At 42.6% G+C, this 17,461-nt stretch overlaps 1 protein-coding gene across 1 annotated transcript in view; it reads left to right on the top strand.

Annotated features, from left to right (window-relative positions):
• The window catches only part of cemip2 (cell migration inducing hyaluronidase 2), a 21,065-nt gene extending 9,791 nt beyond the window's left edge, over positions 1 to 11,274 (top strand). Inside the window, exons 8-22 of the mRNA XM_084025692.1 lie at positions 388 to 474; positions 1,073 to 1,201; positions 2,782 to 2,870; positions 4,038 to 4,169; positions 4,649 to 4,684; positions 4,872 to 5,027; positions 6,455 to 6,632; positions 7,524 to 7,739; positions 7,823 to 8,034; positions 8,155 to 8,337; positions 8,421 to 8,640; positions 8,720 to 8,821; positions 8,912 to 9,057; positions 9,205 to 9,311; positions 9,401 to 11,274. Coding sequence (XP_083881818.1) covers positions 388 to 474; positions 1,073 to 1,201; positions 2,782 to 2,870; positions 4,038 to 4,169; positions 4,649 to 4,684; positions 4,872 to 5,027; positions 6,455 to 6,632; positions 7,524 to 7,739; positions 7,823 to 8,034; positions 8,155 to 8,337; positions 8,421 to 8,640; positions 8,720 to 8,821; positions 8,912 to 9,057; positions 9,205 to 9,311; positions 9,401 to 9,600 — 2,193 coding nt within the window. The 3' untranslated portion in view covers positions 9,601 to 11,274. The remainder of the gene's footprint in view (positions 1 to 387; positions 475 to 1,072; positions 1,202 to 2,781; positions 2,871 to 4,037; positions 4,170 to 4,648; positions 4,685 to 4,871; positions 5,028 to 6,454; positions 6,633 to 7,523; positions 7,740 to 7,822; positions 8,035 to 8,154; positions 8,338 to 8,420; positions 8,641 to 8,719; positions 8,822 to 8,911; positions 9,058 to 9,204; positions 9,312 to 9,400) is intronic.
• The last annotated feature ends 6,187 nt before the right edge of the window (positions 11,275 to 17,461 follow it).

Consider the following 17,461-nt stretch of genomic DNA (forward strand, 5'->3'; position numbering starts at 1 on the left):
CCTATCCATGTGAAAACGATACTGTAGTTGGTGTTAGTGTGTGCAAGAGATATTGGCATGTGTGGTTTATCCATGTAATAACAAACCGTTCTCCACGGGATGTTTTTATGTCGTCGCAAGGACAAGAAAAGTCCCTCTGTGAGAGAAGCAACACGGCCTGTTTCCAGGAGTTTTAGTGTGTGTGTGTGTGTGTTGGCAGATCTGTCTCTGTCCAGGGTTTATGTTGGAGAGGTGGATTATTGAGGGACTTTGCAAGGATCACAGGATTCTTTCATCTGTCTTCTGCTTATTAATCATAGTCTCTGTTATGCCAAGGTACTGCCTTTTTTAATATCTTTTATGTCTGCATGTTTGTGTCTCTGTCTGTGTGTGTCTGTGTGTGTGTGTGTGTGTGTGTTTTCCAGGGCAGTTTCCACATTCTGGATTGCCAACCCCAACAACAATCTCATCAGCAATGCAGCTGCTGGTTCTCAGGTAATAACCTCGGTTATGTAAGAAAACAGATTTTTTTTAAAGAAGCGATTAATAAAAATGAATAAAAGGATAGCCCTTTATTAATGTATGATGTGTAGTGTATTATGTGAAGATACCATGGCTTTGGTGTTCCTGAACTTTACATAATGAAAATTGAAGATATTCATGCTCATAACAAATTGATCCGTCAATAAAATGGGAATTTAATGGGCTTTCGTGTCTGACGGAGGGGTGCAATAACACGGTGAGATGACTCTGTAGAAGCAGAAGACTCATCCCGTCTCCTTTTCATTTTGGCATAAACAACGTGGACGTCCACTGGGGAGGGCCGTGTACAAAGTACTGGTAGGGGTATATCCATTAAACCTTAAACTTTAAAGTTCATATGAACTCCTAGAACTAGTTTGTTCTTTCTCTGGGGCTTGACCCACATGTAGCATGACAGCCTGCCTGGTTCTGCATGGTGGTTTTGTCTGTAACTTCCGTGCTCCGCCCTAATGATGTGTATGATCCCAGATAATGAAATTCCTGATGTTGCCCAGCTGTACTATCGACATGATTTATCACCTCATCTCTCTTCTCTTCCTTCCTGTTCCAGGATGCTGGCATATGGTTTGTGTTCCACAGCTCTTCCACCGGAGAATCTCATGGGCTGGTACCAGAGACCAAGGCAGAGCTCACCCCCCTGGGGATTTTTTACAACAACCGCGTTCACTCCAACTTTAAGGTATCATCACTGTAGCTTATCTGAGCTTGTTTTTTTATTGCTGTAGCTTCATGTCAGTTAGTGCTTTCTCGCCCTAAAACAGGCCAGTTTAAGATGCCAAGAAACTCTGTAGACAACTGTTTTATAGGGACAAGATAAATACAGTATTTATAACATGTAAAATAAACATTGCACATAATTATCTACTTATTCACTTGGTTCTTGCAAAAGGAAACATGGGTGTGTGTGCACACACACGCACGCGTGCTCACACACACAGTGTGTGTAAGCTCTACAATAGTGCTCTGTTGTGTAATGACAGAAGTCGGGCAGGTGAACTGTAAGTTCTTTGTTCAGTCTGACCACAGCAGCCTCTTATAGAGGAAGGAGCCCAGAGGTTTAGGAGTATACCTTGCTTTCACCACCGGACCAACTCGGAGCAAATCTTTCCATATACGTTAGACACACAGACATGTAACATATAACCTTTTTACAATTCATTTTCTAAACATACAAAATGAATCCATATGTTATGGACTATGTAAATATACATGTTATAAATTATTCACAGGAATTCTGTTGTCACCTTGCCTACTTTCTGCAGTAACGTGTACGCCATTGAGTCTATAAATCTGTTGGCCCAGCATTTAAATTTAGTCCATTTATTATTGCCTCAGGTACTGTAAAGTATACTAGTAGTCTTGTTTATGTCTGTCCAATAGAAATAGATTTGGGGCCCATCATGGATCTCTAAATATAGTTGAAGGGTGCTTTCACACCTGTAGTTTAGTTCAATTCAGTTTCTCATACCAAGGGGGGAAAAAATCATATTGTTTAATTTTAGTTTTCATCTGGTGCCTGTTTACACTGACATTTTTACAAACAAACATAAAGTTATATAGGCTGACAGGTAAATCGTTGAGTGGACATTCAAATTTAGGTTACTGACAGAATTTATGCATCGCTTTAATGCTTCAGATATATTATTATATATATCTGTAGTATATTATAGTTCTCTGGTGCCACAAAAAGCTTATGAAGAAATAATTGATTCTAAGAATTATTAATATTATTAGACTGCAATTTCACTGCATCTTATTATGTATAATGACTGAAAAGTAGAGAAAGGACTGTATAAAAGCCCTGATGCACACTTCCAGATTACTGGTGGAAACGGGGAGAGCACAGACACAAACATGAGTAATGATTCATGGTTAATTACTGTGGGATCGGATTACTGGATTTAATGACATGACAAATTGAACACAGCAGTAGATCTAATATATTCTTCTGAACAGATGTCATGGTCAGCAGATGGATTTATTAGTAGTTTAGTGATTGAAATCATGTTAAAATCACATATCTGCTATCATAAACTCATGGGATTAGTTTATTTCTTGCAGTTTGTTTGTGGTGTAAAAGCAGAGTCTGCTTGGAAGCGAAACCAAGACCCACCTTATCAAACGGGTCTGTTTAGTCTACCCAAACCAACCTCATTAACCATGCAAGCGGACCTGAGTTCGTTTTAACTGTTTTAATGTGTGCAAGCATCCTTAGAGAACATTTGGCGTTTTACTTTAACCACACTTTCATCTTCCTAGGCCGGGCTGTTCATTGATAAAGGAGTGAAGACCACCAATGCTAGCGCTGCCGACCCCAGGGAATACCTGTGTCTAGATAACAGCGCCAGGTGTGTATGTGTGTGCAACAGCATTTTACATTCTAAGGAAGCGTACACTCTTGTCATTTATAATCTGTAACGTGATTTGAATTAATCTTAAGAGTTTTGGACATCTCGAGTGATTAGTTGTCAGTGTATGTAAACAGCTAGTGATTTACAGCAGGCTAGTATATTATACTGCACTCTAATACTGGACATGTTTTTACACAGTGTACTATCACGGGGTGTACAGTTACACCATGTAAATATTACGGTATTCGTGGTTTACCGACGTGTTTGTTTATCGCCACTGTCAATAATTGTTTGTGAATTAAGTTATGAATAGCCCCCTGCTGGATATCTACAAGGATGTGACCATCGCTTTACACGTCTCTGCATTTTAGTGGAAGCTCTGTCAGGTTTGTGTTGACAGAGAAAACAAGGCTTCACAGATAGAGTTTCCACTCTCCTACCCAAATACAGCCCGCAACTAGACGGAAAAAGTCTCAGTCCGCTGAGACTGCTGGCCACGCTCTGTGCGTGTGTGTGAGCGTATGTCTGTGTGAAGAGCTGGGGGAGGGTTTTAAATGTTAAAATGTGTACCAAGTATTAATATTTCATGAGATAGAGGGGGATTGGATATTTCTTATTTATGTGGTCCTCTGACATTTTCGTCTCATCATGTTCTGGTTAATATTTCCACTTAAGCAACAGTTTGGACTGCGACAAGTTATTTTTTATTAAAAAAGCCACATTTTCATAACAGTTCATGGATCCGGAGCATAAAAACTGATTTGGAGGGAGAGCTCTGATCTGAATTGAGCACCACTATAAGGCTATAAAAAAAGGAGATGAGCGGGGGAAGATGGTCATACACTTTTCCAGAATCATTCATGCTCCCAAGGGGGTTAAACCCTTTTCTATTAAATGAAACCACGTCCTCTTCTCCAGTAACACCCGGAATATTCATAGTGGGAGGTAATGCAGTGTCTTTTAGTCTAGTTGTATCTGATGTTTGTGCAGATTTATAGTATGATTGCGTTATGATTATCGGCTCCGGGAGGATCATTGCGCAGTAAAAGTAGAGGAAAGAATGAGGTCTGACATTGTGGTAAAGGGTAAAGCTGGAGATGTAATGAATGTAGTCAATGGAAAGTCACAAGGATAATAATAGAAATGCAAAATGTGTTTTGTCAGATTCCGACCACACCAGGATGCTGACCCTAGCCGTCCTCGGGTGGCGGCAGTCATCGACACCCTGATCTCCTTCAAGAACAACGACTTGGGAGCGTGGATACGGGGAGGTGACATCGTCATCCAGGACTCTGGGTGAGTCGACTCATGAGCTGTGATGTGATTAAAGTGATGTCTTTAAGGGCACGAAGGACGGGAATGTTTTGGATTAAAATGTTTTTAAAATGATGTCATCAAAAGAAACCTAAACTGCCATCATGATAAATGAATGCTGGCAAGACGATGTAATCCTACCGCACATTTCTGTGAAGCCATAATCCACTTTGTAATTAATTGCTTTTTTCACCACACACATTTGACCAAACTTTAAGTTCAACGTCGGCTTCATTCTCATAGACTCACAGTTCAGGGAGTACCTACAGTTATCTTTATATAACATCTCGTTTCATATATTAGAATGATAATATAATATATTATAATGTCCATAATATCAGTACCGCTTCATCCCCTCTGGTTTCTAATCTAATCTTTTTTTATTAGGAATTTATGAACTTATCTCACTGCTTTTTAACACATTTGACTAAAAAATAATGATTTGATCTTTTTCTGAACAGATTTGCAGACAACGGAGTGGGGTTGTCCTTTGCCAGGTTTGTACTTCTACTGCTTATAGCATTGGGATACTTTTATTTAGCCATAATGCATTTCACCTCTCCCTTACCAAAAACCATCTGTGGTTGATCGATACTGAGCAAAGAGCAGACATTCTCTGGCCTGATTAACACTGTGACATGCACCTTTTTCTTTCTATCATCATATCTCCTCCTTGTTCTCCAGTGATGGCAGCTACCCGAAGGATGAAGGCTCCAGACAGGAGGTGACGCAGTCCCTGTTTGTGGGAGAAAGCCGAAACCGAGGGACCAATGGAGGACAGAATAAATACTGGGGCTTAGGGGGGTCTGATGCAAAGATGAGGACGCTGCCTAGAAACAGGTGAGAGGGAGCGTACAACGGGAGGGATGAGTTGATGAAAGGAGGGAAGATTTACGGGAGGAAGAGAAGGGAAATCCAAATCAATCAGAGTCTTCTCAGAAAGTGCAGGGGAAGGTGTCGGAGGAGTTGGTGAAGAAAAATATGCTGGGAAAAACAAACAAGAAAGAGAGCGCCAGCAAGGCAATCATGTCGTTGGGCAGATGGACAGCTGAGGCAGCTTCAGCTGCATTGAGCAGTAGGTGGACCTGTGAAAGGAAGTTCTGTTTTGACCGACTTCCCTCCAAGGATATTTTAAGGCAGTTTAAAACTAAAAAAAAAAAAACTGTGGTGGCAACACTTGCGTAGTTTTGTAGAAAGCCATGAATCATTGTAGCATTTGATTACTTAAGAGTAAGGAAAGGCTTTTTTTTCTCACATAGCTCACATTAATTTCAGCTGGATGTCACAGTTCCCTTCCATCGTTTCTATTATTCTTTAATTTTTGATCAACTTTGTAAGGGACCACATGAAGACCTCACTAATAGTGCTCCCATTGACCAGACGGATGTTTGACAAGACCGAATGTGTATTGCACTTCTTGTGCCTCATTGACAATGCTTTAGACAAGACTCCCATTAAGGGGAAGTTTATAGAGTCCCTCCAGGCTGTAATGCCATGTCGAACTAAGTGGACAATCCTAATGAGGATGGAGTTCAGAGCTTGTCCCCTCGGGGGCCTTCTTTCTGTGGGGGGCCTATTTCCTGCCTCTCCCTCTCTTATTACAGAGATTCTAATATATGAGGAAGACAGCAAGAGACTGGCAAATAGCTGTCTTTTAAGCCTCAGGAATGAGGGTTCATGTCAGTTTGTGACCACTGCCTCTCAGCCATTTAACAGGCTTCCTGACCGCACTGTGACATCTGGCTCAGGCAGTTTGTCTGTCGTCATTGTGATTACTGCCAGAGCTGCTGACACACTTTTATCCCTTGCCAGAGATGAGGGAGTTCCACTAAAACGGATTAATAATTTGATAATTTAATTAAAATTCCATAACGATTTATTAATGGCAATTACGTAAGAATGATATCCTTGTCTGGGGATAAAGTAAAAACAGTGATGCAGGAAAAAAAGTGGTAAAAATGTTCCCTTCTCTTCAGTGACCATAATATTTACATTACTTAATACATATTTCATATGGGTTCATTTTGGGGGACTTCTGAGAATTGTAAAATGACTCAAGGACCGTATGTCCAGGAGTTGTCATGTCTGAGGAAGTTGCAGTCCCGCTCCCTAGTGAGCTCATGGCTTGGCTGAAATGTGTTGGTGTTTTTAATAACATGTTACTCTGACACTTCTTTACATTTTTGGATTTTAGCCAGCCGTGACTAAAACCTGTGGTATTCCATTTGAATGATGGTTCAACCATGAATTATTCCCCTCCTCTGTAGGACGTTCCCGATCCGAGGTTTCCAGATCTATGACGGTCCGGTCCGGCTCACACAGAGTACTTTTCGTGGGTTCATCCCCACACCAGAGCGCTATACCAGTGCAGTGGGATTCAACCTGAAGAACACCTGGCAGCTCACCCCACGGAATAATCTGTCCCAGATCAACTTCCACTCCACTGTGAGTGTCTGTTTTTGACATCTAGATACACTAGTCACTGTTTTATTATTAGGATTACATAAACAAATCCAGGGCATTACATGAACCTGTTAACACTGAGACGGAGAGCCAACATAAAGCAGTCCAACCCTAAACTTACTTGGTATATTGTGTGCAATAAGTGTATAATAGCTCAATGACTGATAATACAGGTGGAAATTTGACTCCCAGCTTGCCTTGTTTGACCATGACTTCAGGTCATTTGGCGTGTTAAATAGTGTGACTATTCAATGACCGTTTTCAACATTGCATTTCGGTCAGCTCTTTTCTTTTCTCTCTTCCTTCCTCTTTATCGATGCGTTTTGTTTTTATGTTCTGTAGATTGACTTCTGTTGAGAATACAGTTGTGAACTCTCTTTGGATTGAGAGATTTTTTCTTTACCCTCTCCCCTACCTCCTCCATCCTCTGAATACACTGGGTCTGAATGTTTCCTCTTTGACGGTTTGATCCTATTCTGTTCTGCACCCTTATAACCATTCTCTCATATTGATTAAATCACAACTCGTATCAGTGTTGGCTGTATTTGAATCTACTGGTTAGACAGAACAGTGGAGAAAACGAGGGGACGCCTTTCAGAGTCAGGCCTGTGGAGAAACTATTGTTAACCACTCATGCCATCTTGTGGTGAGATAGTACAGTGCACTGCCTTAACCTGGATGTAACATAAATAATTTTTTTATGCTTCTTACAATAAATCTGATAAACTTGTTAAACTCATTCCAAACCTAGTGGTACATATTTCCCCTTACAGGCAGCTTTGTTTAAGAGGGCACTCTCTAACAGCCGTCAGCCAGAGGTGCTGACATAAAATGAATCTCGTGGCACTGACAACACCCTTTGAAAATCCTCAGGTGGGTCTGCGGACGTTCTTTGGTCGCCCGGGGCAGTGGTTTGAAGAGAATGACCTCGACGGCGATAAAAACTCCATCTTCCACGACGTGGACGGGTCGGTGACGGGCTACACGGACACGTATGTTGGCAGAGCAGACAATTACCTGATCCAACACCCCGGCTGTGTGAATGTGTCCCAGTGGAATGGAGTGATCTGCAGCGGCCGCTACTCTCAGGTACCTCATTCTTGTTGTTCTGTCCTTCTCGTGTAAAATGTGCACTCTTCCTGGTTCTTACACTCCACCTCCTTCTCCTTCAGGTGTACATCCAGACCCAGGGAGCCCCCAGCCTCAGTTTATCCATCAGCAGAGATGAATACCCTAATGCTCCTCTGATACTGAGAGGGATTAACAGCCAGGCGGCGCTGTCTCAGCAGTATCAGCCCATCCTGATGATGAGCAAGAGCTACACTCTTCACTGGAGTGGACCTGCGCCCAGAGAGGTTGTCCTCTCCCTCATCAACTTTGACAAGTGAGTACCAGCAGCATGTGTGTGTGTGTGTTGCTGAGAAAGCTGTGGAATGACAAGCCTATCCCTGCATTAAGTCTTTGTATGATGTAACGTGTCTTTCTGTCTGTTCCTCCCACCCAGAGATGACTGGGCGCTGGTGGGACTCTGTTACCCACCGGACACCACATTTCAGATTATGGCCGACATCAACGATAGACAAAGCAACACCTTCGATGACCTCACAGACTACGGCACCGTGTCATCCCTTGCAGAGCTGGAGAAGAGGCCGATCGAGAGGAAGTACTTCTTTGACCGATCTGTTGGGTGAGAGTCCATCTTTCATCCCTTTTTTTTTTCTCTTCCTGATACCTTAAAGTTTACTAAACCATTTCCCCTCCGACACCCAGCTTGTTGTGGTTCTATCTCCGGGCCCGGCACGGTCGTGAGGGTCAAAGCTACTGTTCAGTAAAAGGCTGCGAAAGAGTGAAAGTCATGGCGACCACGTCCTCCAAACAGACCTGTAACTGTACAGCCAAGGCCTACCCAAAGTACTCCAAGACACCCTCGGCAGCCGTGCCTATGCCAGCCCTCAATACACAACCCTGCAAAGGCTGTGGTGCCAAACAGGTATGTGTTGCTACATTTACTTCTGTTTATTCTCTTAAAACACAAGCCACCACTGCTGACCGATGTGTTTCTGTCTCAGTTTGTGTTTTCCAGTGAGCCATGGACCTCCTACCTCCAGACACAAATCAAGTCTCTGAGCAGCAAAGAGCAGCAGAGAGGAGATAACAGCTCCTTTATCACTGTGAGCATGCCAAAAACAAACACATCTATATGACCTGAACTCGTGAATCAAGTTTTATATAACCAATGTTCCCCCCCTGTCAACTGCCAGGTGAATGAGGTGGTCCTGCCCTTCTCTCAGCCTGGGTATTTCCTGGTCTCAGTGGATGCATGCTCTGGGAAAGTCACCAAGAAAACGCCATTTGCCAAGATGGACACTAAGATGGAACAGTATCTAAAAAGTGGAATACCAAAGAGGTGAGCCAAGGAAAATAAAATCACACCATACAATGGTATCAATTCCTGAGACAAACTCCTATTTAGTATATTAGAATACACAGCAGCCCACGATAGGACAGTTATGCGTATTCTTGTTTAATTTACTAATGTTTGTTTCTTCAACAGGTCGATAGTGCTCATGGCAACACGAGGTCAACCAGAAGGCCTGGTGGATGTAGCACCGTATCTGATCTCCTTTGGATTGGCCAAAGCTGCTGATCTGACCAGTAAAGGTTAGTGACATCCTTAAAATGTCTATTGACTGTATTTTCCGGGCATCTCCCTCTTTCTCATACACTCTTGTTGATACCTCTCACTGCAGAGAGTCTGGCACTTTGGGGGTTCCGGGGTAGTTCTTCGCCCCCTCCGTGGGTCTCGCTACAAGCCAGGCGGGAGGATGAAGTCCTGGGGCTGCAGGAGCGGTATTTGCCTCTGGGTTTGGAGGAATACGGCTGTACGGCACCTGCAGCTCAAACGCGCAAAGACCTGGAGCTACTCAAAAAAGCCACAGGACAACAATGACCAATGTGAACTACACAACTTAACTACCCAGAACACTCTTGCACACAGATACACGAACACACACAACCAGCTGATGAATGTGAACTGCTGAACCTTTTAATTTATTAACAACGGCAAAGATGTTTACCGATTTCAAGTGGAGAGAAGGCATTTTATATGAACGCGGTGAGTATTTTTCAGATTTACATTTAAGTATGCCTTGGGGCCGTTGACTCAATGCACTTTCCTTTTCAAAGATACAACTTGCCTTATCAGCCAAAGTGATCAAACGGAGCTTTATAATAACTGTTTATCTTGGAACAGAAACACAAACAAACCCAAAGCAGCCTTTTCATCTACCTACCAATACTGTTATTTATTTTTGTTGTAAATAAAAACCGAACGAATTGGATTGAGTCGGAAAACGGAACACAATGCATTAGACACAGAGGCCCAGAAGGAAATTATTAAAATAAATTGCATTGTCCCTGAAACGAGACTGTGTTCGATTGGAACGGAGAGCGAAACAAGATGGATTAGATAAGCTGCGGTCAAAGGGAAATAATGAAAATAAATGCATCTGAGAGTTAAACCGCAATATTAAGCCAAAAACAAGCCATATTCCTATTAATATTTACACGGTTACATAGACATATGGTAGTTTGCAGTACATCTATCTTGACTTTTTAAAAATGCAATTTAATCTCTCTCTACCAATCCTCATGCACATCTTTTAGCTTTTTTGGTTGATGCACAAACTAGGAAACCTCCTCTGATCGTCGTGCAGCTGTACAACTAAACTTTTAAGCACCTTTTTATAACGGATTCCTAAATGGACTTACTGGATCTTTTTTTCCCTCATATTTTTATTTATCTGTTCACAGTAATGGTGTTTCAAGTGCTGGCCACCTATACAGCACAACCTTGCATATATATACGTGTACATTACATTTCTTTTTTTTGTTTTCTCAAACAGTACTGAATGTGTTCTACCTTTCATCTGCCTCATTCATAACCTTTTGATGTGCATTTTTGCCAACAAAAAAATGTGTTTAGATAGAATTAAGGGTGCTTTTTTATATATATAATTGGTGCCCTGACTGTACAGTGGTGAGCAGCAAAATGCATACAGTTCATATACCAGCTGTAAGGTATACGGCTTTATGTTGAGACTCTATGTAATCTGTTAAAGGGTGTTTGGATGTGAGCAGGGCTCCCCCACTGAGCAATGTTAAGTATCTGTGACTGTGTGTGTGTGTGTGTGTGTGTGTGTGTGTGTGTGAGTATACTGTATGTGTGACCACGTGAGACGGTGATAGAGATCCTCTGGAGGACAAGGAACTTGTTGCCTTTTAACCACTCTACTGTTAAAAACAGCAAAAGGACGTTTTCAGCCCTTGCCTTTTGTTCAACTGATGCTTTGAAGATGCACAACCAGAGAGCCCTTAATGTTTTAATTAGCAGTGAGCTTTGTAAATATGGTGTTTAATGTTAATACTCAAACTGTACATGTAATGGAAATGTTGAAGAGTTTGTCAGTAGTGTGTGTGTGTGTGTGTGGGTTTACTGTGTTTTTGTTGTTTTTTGTCAATTGGAAAGTCATTTGAAGAAAATGAAGGAGATTCTTTAAACATGGAAACTCAGCATTTGTTTGGAAATTGCCAGTTAAATAAACATTTATGCTTTGTGATAACATCAGATTTTATCATTTGCTTCCAGCAGTAACAAGAAGAGACTGGCCAGAGAATTAGTCTTTATATTTAGTGATTGCTTTTTTTTTTTTGCATCAGTTATACAACCTCACCACTTGGGGGCAGTCTAACATTGTTGAGGAATTCATCTACTCTGCATTTTATCATGTATTCCAAGTGTCTTAAAAAAATTGTAAGACTTGTCCATTTTTTTTTTTTAAGTATGAAACTTCTGTTATAGTATTACAATTATAATGTTTTCCAACTTGGGTAGCCGTTAATACAATAACAAAATCACCATCAAACTGTCGACTGAAAATAAAGAGTCGCGGTTTATTTCCCCACACCAGCCGCCAACACAGAAGGAAGTGGCCAGAGGGTGTTTTAATGAGCCTCTGGAGATCCAAGTAGAAATCTTCTATCAAACATGTAAAACAATTAGACGTATAGTTAGCAAAATAAAAAATATGGCAAGATGCAATGCCACAGATTGCATACTATAAATCATGGACGAGGGCCAAGTCACAGCGAGGAATGTCTGAATTCATCATCCACAAGAGGCAGCTTGTTCCTGAGTCAGCAGTCGGTTAACATGCAAGGTAAATGGGTGAATAAAAGTTTATAGATCCAGGGACCTGCGTCATCGCACCAGACAAACACCAGTCACTCGACTGCTGATGTTGCTAGTGAGACTGATGGCTTCTGTGTGTGCTGGTGTGTGAAGAGCCTTGACGAGGAACGGGTATAAAGAATGTCACTGTCTGAGGAAATATGGTGCCGTTCTAACAGCCCACAGCCCACCATATGGCTCAGACGGGGGGATTTATCTGCCCATAAAATGGTCTCTCCCACTCCCCGATCTGGAATCGAGGACAGATTGGTGCGACACAGTTTACAGGCAAAGTCCTCGACCGCGCTGCACTATCATCCTCATTGTTTGTCACTGATACCGACACAGTCTGTGTGGTTGATGCTGAATATTTCCATCAGATCTGCTGCTGTCACAACACATTTAAAATCTGTGTGTGGGGTGATATTTGATTGTTGTTTGATGATTATGTATCTATGTTACATGGATGGCCTGTGCTTTTTTTCCACAGCTCAATTTTAATTATGTAATAGTCAGTCTTTTGAACTCTGCAAATACAATTAGAGAAATGCCAAGGCTAAAAATATCACACTGTAGTGTATGTGTGTGTGTGTGTGTGTGTGTGTGTGTGTGGGCGGTACCCTTTAGCAATGTACTGTATATTGATTTCATTAGAAGGGTATAGCTATAGCAACACCGCTCTACAATGTGACCCATCAGTTGTTAATGTATTTCTTCTTTTGTTGTTTTTCTTGGATGTTCTGCCCTTTCTTACCCTTCTTCTAAAGGTTAAATGAGAAACGGGAGACAAATCTGACGACGGCTGAAGTTGAGAATATTAAAGGTTTTATGGTCGAGCGGGTAAACTAACATGTGAGGTGTTTTTGACTGATTTATTATTATTTTTATAGCCTAAAAAAATGCACTCTGCCTGTAAATCTTAACATGAGGGGGAAATGGTATCAATACACAAACTGTCTGTCTGTACATACAGTATTTCTATATATGTATATATGTATGTATGTATGTATGTATGTGGCTCGGAGGTAGAGCGAGTCCAATTAGTAGAGGCAGTTCGATCCCCGGCTCCTCCGGTCCCACATGGGCCGGATGCTGAACCTGGGAACCTGAATGTGTGTGGATGTTAGTTACATCCTGACAGGCACCTTGTACAGCAGCCTCTGCCTGCCATCAGTGTGTGAATGAATGAATAACATTATGAGTGAATGACATGTAATGTAATGTCAAGTGCTTGGAGTTGTCGAAAAAAGTCTAGAAAAGCGCTGTGTAAATGCAGGTCCGTGTGTGTGTGTGTGTGTGTGTGTGTGTGTGTGTGTACAACTGTCTGCTCTCTGTTTTGCATTTAAAACTGAATTTATATTCAAAGCAATATGCACCTGTAGCAAAAAACTGGAATGACCACTGATATTGGAAAGAATGTGCTTGTGGATTACTGGTGTGAGCATGTGCATATTTGCATAGAAATGAGTTGTGTGTGTGTGTGTGTGTGTGTGTGTGTGTGTGTGTGTGTGTGTGTGTGTGTGTGTGTGTGTGTGTGTGTGTGTGTGTGTGTGTGTGTGTGTGTGTGTGTGCAGAAAGTAACCCATTAGTCCACCCAGGAGCTCCGCAGCATAACAGTTTAGTATATTGGAGGTAAATCTATCTGGATTCCCCAAAGGTTGCCACATTGTATAATTTTTTAATCTCCCCCATTCAATCGGTTCATCAGTTCCAGTTGATCCCCCCGCTGATGCTCCGTGATGGTGGTCCTGAATAATTAAACAATTCTGACAGCCGTGCAGGGGTCCGTTTCCATGACAGCCCCTCTCTCCCCCGTGAGCCCGCTGCTCCGAGGAGTGATGCACATCTCCTGTTTGCTTAATGTCACAGTGAGGGCAGCGAAGTGGTGCACAGACACGCAGGACGGAGTCGGTGGGGGGGTTTCCTAGTCCTGAGTGGAAGGTGTGTGTGGCGGACCGCCTTGGACCTTAGTTCCTGTGTTCTCTCTTCTAAGGGGCCAACACAGTGATGTGTTTCCTCCGACATAACCCCAGACAAACTGACCACACACTTGAACTGATGAGTCAGTGCAGACGTGGGTGTGATGTCTTTAAGGTCACAGAGGGAATATTTTAATGGTCTGTTGACACACACACACACACACTTAAAAATCTCCTGACCTCCCCTCACACACAACATCGCTCAGACAGAGTCAATTACCCTTTATGATCAAATGGTTAATCAGCTGGCCAGCCCGTTAGACAGTGAGTTAACCTTATCTACCTGCGTTTGTCCCGGTCCAAAAGCTATTCCCAGAAAATGTGCCGCGTTCTTTCCACGCAGCACGACACTGGCTAAGCAGGCTCGGAGAAATGCAATCAAAAAAGGATTATGATGCAAGTTAGTTATTGTCAAAAGTGCTTATTCTGTATTTTAATCATCCCCTCGATTAATACGTGGCCACCTGTATTGTGTTCGGGGACTTTGAAGGGGCTGCGAGATGTTTAAATGCTGAAACCCAGCGTGGGATTTTTAAAGCCAGACTTCCAGTGGGGTCTCGACAGCGTTTTAGCGTGACCCAGCAGACACTTCGGAGAACTGCAAATGGAATGTTTGTTAACAGTTAGTTTTATTTTCTTTGGCTGGAGCTTGTGGAGGCCATTAAGGCTAAATGTGTTGCTTTGAACAGAATGGTGGGTTTTGTGTATTGGCTGAGGACTTATTGCGCTCTGAGAGGCCAATGTTCACGGAGGTACGAGGCTATTAATGATAAGCAATCATGACTTTGATGGCAGCAATCATGGCCGATGTTTCCAGCCTCCGTCTCCAGCTAAACTAATTCTTGCTGTGAAATTGACGAGTTGAGACATGAGGTGTTGTAACCAAACCGAGGTGATGATTGTTCCCTGGAGAAACTCAGATTTGTGTCTGCTGTCGACCATATGAAAACTTCACGTTGTCCTGGCCGAAATAATTGCGATTCACGATATTATCCCGATTATCATCAAAATATGCTCAAAACTCTCAAATAACGCACTTCAACATACTGGAATCACTTTACATTTAGTAAAGAAATAAATATTTTTGTTGCATCCCTTTTTTTCTTTTTGCGAATATCATAAAGTAAGTAAACTTTATATTTTTTAAAGTAATTAAACAATCTTAAATATGGTATTAATAAATCATAAGGTTTCCCTGCATAAATAAACAAGAAATCAATTTAACTATATGATATTTCCTGTATTTTTTTGTATTTGTCACGTCTCTTTCAGCTTTTTCAAGTCACTTGTGATGATATTCATGATTATCCTTCACCACAATCATCTTACCGTGATATAATCTTCTATATTCTGCAGTGACTGACCAAACATCAGGGCCCGCTGCTCTGCAGAGACTCGCTCCTCCAGGCCGGCCGTCACTGATGCATCTGATCCCAAAACCCCAGCTCAAACCAACATGAATCAGTCCCCGAGAGGATTCACGGGCTGAATCCTCGGAGACGCTCGCTTTGTATTTAGCCAGAAGACGTGCAGTTGGACACCAGACTTCCCCTGATAACCTCTTTTTAATTGGCCAACTCCGTATGCCATGAAGCTGCTCGGCATGTGTGCGTCCCCTCCTGACCTCACACCGTTTTTTGTATTTCTGATTGCCGAGGACAAACTGCCGGACCCAGAAGCCCCGCTTGATATTCGACAGAATCTTTGCCCTTCAAACCACACATGAAACCCCAAACGTCTATTAAATCACGCTGACTTTGGATGTCAGCTGTTTGTTTTCCTACACATGAGGGAACAAGTCTCTCAGAAAAGTTCTCTGTCATGCTCCACTTTTCTTTAGTGTTAATAGGGCTGAGTCTGCACAGTACAATAAGATGAAATGGCTTTTTTGTGTGTGCTTTGCTCAGATTTAATGACAATTATTTTCCACCTTTTCTACTAATGTAAAAACACTCAATCCTTACTTTTCCAACTCGCGGTCTCAAGCTTTTAACGTCCCCTCTTTATTCCTTCACCTTTCTTTGCACGCTTTTCATCCTCCCACTCCACCTCCCCCTCATCATCATCCAACGCCTTTCCCACAATTATCGTCTCTTCTTCTTATTTGTACCCTACATGCACTATTTGGAATAACACGTCTGTTGGAGATAAGCCACCCACTAACTGCTACTCAAAGTAAGCTAATTGATTACTAATTGCCACTCTGTTATATGGACCTATTGTGTAAAATGCTAAGCCTCTCTTGATTGCTTTATCTTGTTCACGCACACTTTTTTTTAAAGACCTGTCTCTCTCTGCGCTCTAGAAAGTTCATTTAAGCTCGAGAAGGCTCCTGTTTATGGTGTGTATTCACTGTGTGTGTGTGTGTGTGTGTGCACAGCACGGTGGAGCGTTGAATGAAGACTTGATCAGTACCAGTTTGTACCTGATGTGACAGGCAACGATTGGATGAGCCACTTTACGATGTCACAGCTGCATCGGCGTAGAGAGGCCATAATGGAAGAAGGGACAAAGTGATGGAGGAGGAGAGGAAGAGGAGGATAGCGTGAGGATGGAGGGAAAGGCAAAACGTGGTGGGAAGAGAGGGAGAAAGAAAGAAAGAAATAGATGTTTAAAAAACAAGTCAAAGGAGGAACGATATCGGCGGTTTGAAGTAATCAGATTTGTTATGGATGGATACCAGTGGGCCATCAGTGAGACGTGATGTCATGCTCATGTTTCCAGACAACAGAGAGGCATCTCAGGGCCCTAAAATGATCAGGGGCCCCTCACTGCCGTCCGACATGGCCGCCCCTCCCCTCTGTTGCTGTGGCATCCAAGTGATCTCTTCATTTATTCATAGCTGAGCGCCGAACTAAATTGGCGCCCGTTAGCCACCCGCTGTTTACTTTTCTTTATTTACTATCATTAACCCTCCTCCGTTTCAAACCGTGTGTGTGTGTGTGTGTGTGTGTGTGTGTGTGTGTGTGTGTGTGTGTGTGTGTGTGTGTGTGTGTGTGTGTGTGTGTGTGTGTGTGTGTGTGTGTGTATGTGTGTGGAGGTGGTGGGGGGCATCATAACAGCCTCACCTAGCAACCTGCCCCGATGAGATGCTCAAAGGGTCTGAATCACTGGGGGTGACACACACACACAGACACACACACACACACACACACACACACACACACACACATACACGAAGTAACTGTGACTCAGGTGCTTCTGTTGGTGTCGTTCCACCTGCCAGATGCTCATCAGGGCCCAGACAGGCCTCACACCCCCATTTTCATCCTCTTCCTGCCTGCCTCCGCTGAAACACCAGGACCTGCCAAGGTCTCACAGGAAACAATGGGCAGACTGATTAGCCAATGGGGAAGAGCCGAGAAGACGTGCCACGTCATTGATGGAATAAAGGACGCCATCGCTTCATCTTCATCTCCTCGGACATTTATTGAATCTTCATGGCTGCCGGATGAGAAATGCTTTGTGTAGAGCTGCAACACAAGAAGAAAGCTGCTGTTTTTCATCTTTCTGACCTTTCAGACCAGTTTTGCTGCAACAAGCACTTAAACAAAGCAGCAAGCGTGGCTAAGAGTTCTAGATTATTCCACCCGATGATGTTT

Source organism: Eutrigla gurnardus (genome assembly GCF_963514095.1).
Source record: "Eutrigla gurnardus genome assembly, chromosome: 13".
In the NCBI taxonomy this organism is placed as follows: Eukaryota; Metazoa; Chordata; class Actinopteri; order Perciformes; family Triglidae; genus Eutrigla; species Eutrigla gurnardus.